The sequence below is a fragment of the Galeopterus variegatus genome, unplaced genomic scaffold (genome assembly GCF_000696425.1).
Source record: "Galeopterus variegatus unplaced genomic scaffold, G_variegatus-3.0.2 Scaffold3377, whole genome shotgun sequence".
Lineage (NCBI taxonomy): Eukaryota > Metazoa > Chordata > Mammalia > Dermoptera > Cynocephalidae > Galeopterus > Galeopterus variegatus.
The window spans coordinates 82,841-84,657 of record NW_007729488.1 but is presented as its reverse complement, the minus strand read 5'-3'; the positions used below and the strand labels follow the sequence as shown (position 1 = coordinate 84,657).

The following is a 1,817-nucleotide window of genomic DNA, read 5'->3' as shown; positions in this document are numbered from 1 at the left end:
TTGTGGTCCTAGAAGAAGCAGAGCGCAAAAATCCCACGTTCAAGTGAGTGTTACGAGTGGAATTCACCATTCTCCCCAGGCCTAACCGGAATTCCCATTCTCTCTCTCCTTCCTTCCTTCGTTTTCTTACTTTTCGTGTCTTCTGGTAATTTAAAAGGTTTTTACTTAATAGCCCCTTGAGGAGCTTGCACTCTAGTAAGAAGGCAAGGCTTTCATGAAAAAATAAATTATACAAGTCAATACAGGATGGAGTTTTAAAAACATGAATTCAGAGGAGAGAGTTCATTGTGGATTAGAATAATCAAAGGCTCCACGGCTTTGGACCACAAAACATAGGTACTATTTAGGAAGACATAGGAAGGGGTCATTCTAGGAAGAAGAAATGGTTAGAACAAAGCATTTGAGATAGGAATGAGTAAAAAATTTGGGGTCAGTGAGTAGGGTAGCTTGACTAAAGGAGAGAATGCACAACTGAATTAACTGAGTGACGTCCGAAAGGGTAAGTTGGGTGATAACGTAAAAAGCCTGAAATACCAGGCTAAGGACATTGGGCTTCATTTTGCAGAGAAGCATTGCAAGTTTTTGAGTAAGAAAATACATATTGTAAAATGTTACTTGGGTTGTGAGAATAGAAGACAAGGAGAAAAGCAAGGGCATGACTACATTAATGAAGGTGTGAAGTGACAAGGACTTCATCTAGGATAAATAAACATACCAAAGGGGGACTCCACAGGGCTCCATGAGTGATGAGAGGTAGAGGTCAAGACAGAGAAGCATCAAAACTATTGACAGGAGTGTCAAGAAAAATGTCTTTCATAGAAAGATTTTTAATTTCTTAGACATTTAATTATAGGTGTTTGAAATAAAAACATTAGAAAGCTTTTGGAGGTATAGAGGAAGTCTTAGAAAAAGAGGTCAGAACAGGCAAAAAAAAGATTGGACAGTCATCTGATAAAGGTGATGACCCAAGTTAAGGAAGCGTGCAGTGGGTGGCAGACACATGTACCCAACAAAACCATGAGACAGGTTATTGTTCCAATTTTACAGATAGAACCCTAGGCCCAAAGAAGTTAAGTAACATTCCTAAGATCACATAACGTGTAACTAATAGAGTTGACAGCTGAACCCAGATTCGATCAATTCTGAAGCTCATATTCTTTCTATTCCCCTGTCAGGGAAGGATAAATACAGAAATAAATCACAGAGGAGGAAATTAAATTTTGGAGAATGCTTACAGTTTGCAAAAAGAAGAAGCAGTAAAGAAATATGGAGAAGTCTAAGCTATAGGAGGCGTAGAGGGAAAGTGCCAATTCACGGAAAGGAAAAGAGGAGATACCATCAAAGAAAAGATGATATGATCTAAATTCTGCAGAGAGATGTCCAGCAGGAATGAAGTGCCCTCTTAATTACAGTGTCACTTTCTGCTGTTTCAGTTAGACAGGGTCAGCTACAGTCCGAAAACATTACAGTATTTTGAGAGAGAGCGAGAGAGCATATTCACATAATTTTTATTACACTATATTGTTATAATTGTTCTATTTTGTTTTTAGTTATTGTTGATAATCTCCTACTGTGCCTAATTTACAAATTAAACATTATCATAGGTATATATGTATAGGAAAAAACATAGTATATACAGAGTTTGGTACTATCTGCTGCTTCAGGCATCCACTGGGGATCTTGGAACGTAACCTTAGAGGATAAGGAGGGACTACTGTACTAACAAAGGCCAAAGAATTGACAATTGAGTGACACTACGTGAGGATCTGCTCCCCAGGGTTATCTTAAGCACATTGTGTCTGCTGCTCACTGCACAG

General features: G+C 38.4%; 1 protein-coding gene across 1 annotated transcript in view; it reads left to right on the top strand.

Moving 5' to 3' along the window:
* Nucleotides 1–1,817, top strand: part of GIF (gastric intrinsic factor (vitamin B synthesis)) — a 13,916-nt gene that overhangs the window by 9,053 nt on the left and 3,046 nt on the right. Inside the window, exon 7 of the mRNA XM_008584798.1 lies at nucleotides 1–43. Coding sequence (XP_008583020.1) covers nucleotides 1–43 — 43 coding nt within the window. The remainder of the gene's footprint in view (nucleotides 44–1,817) is intronic.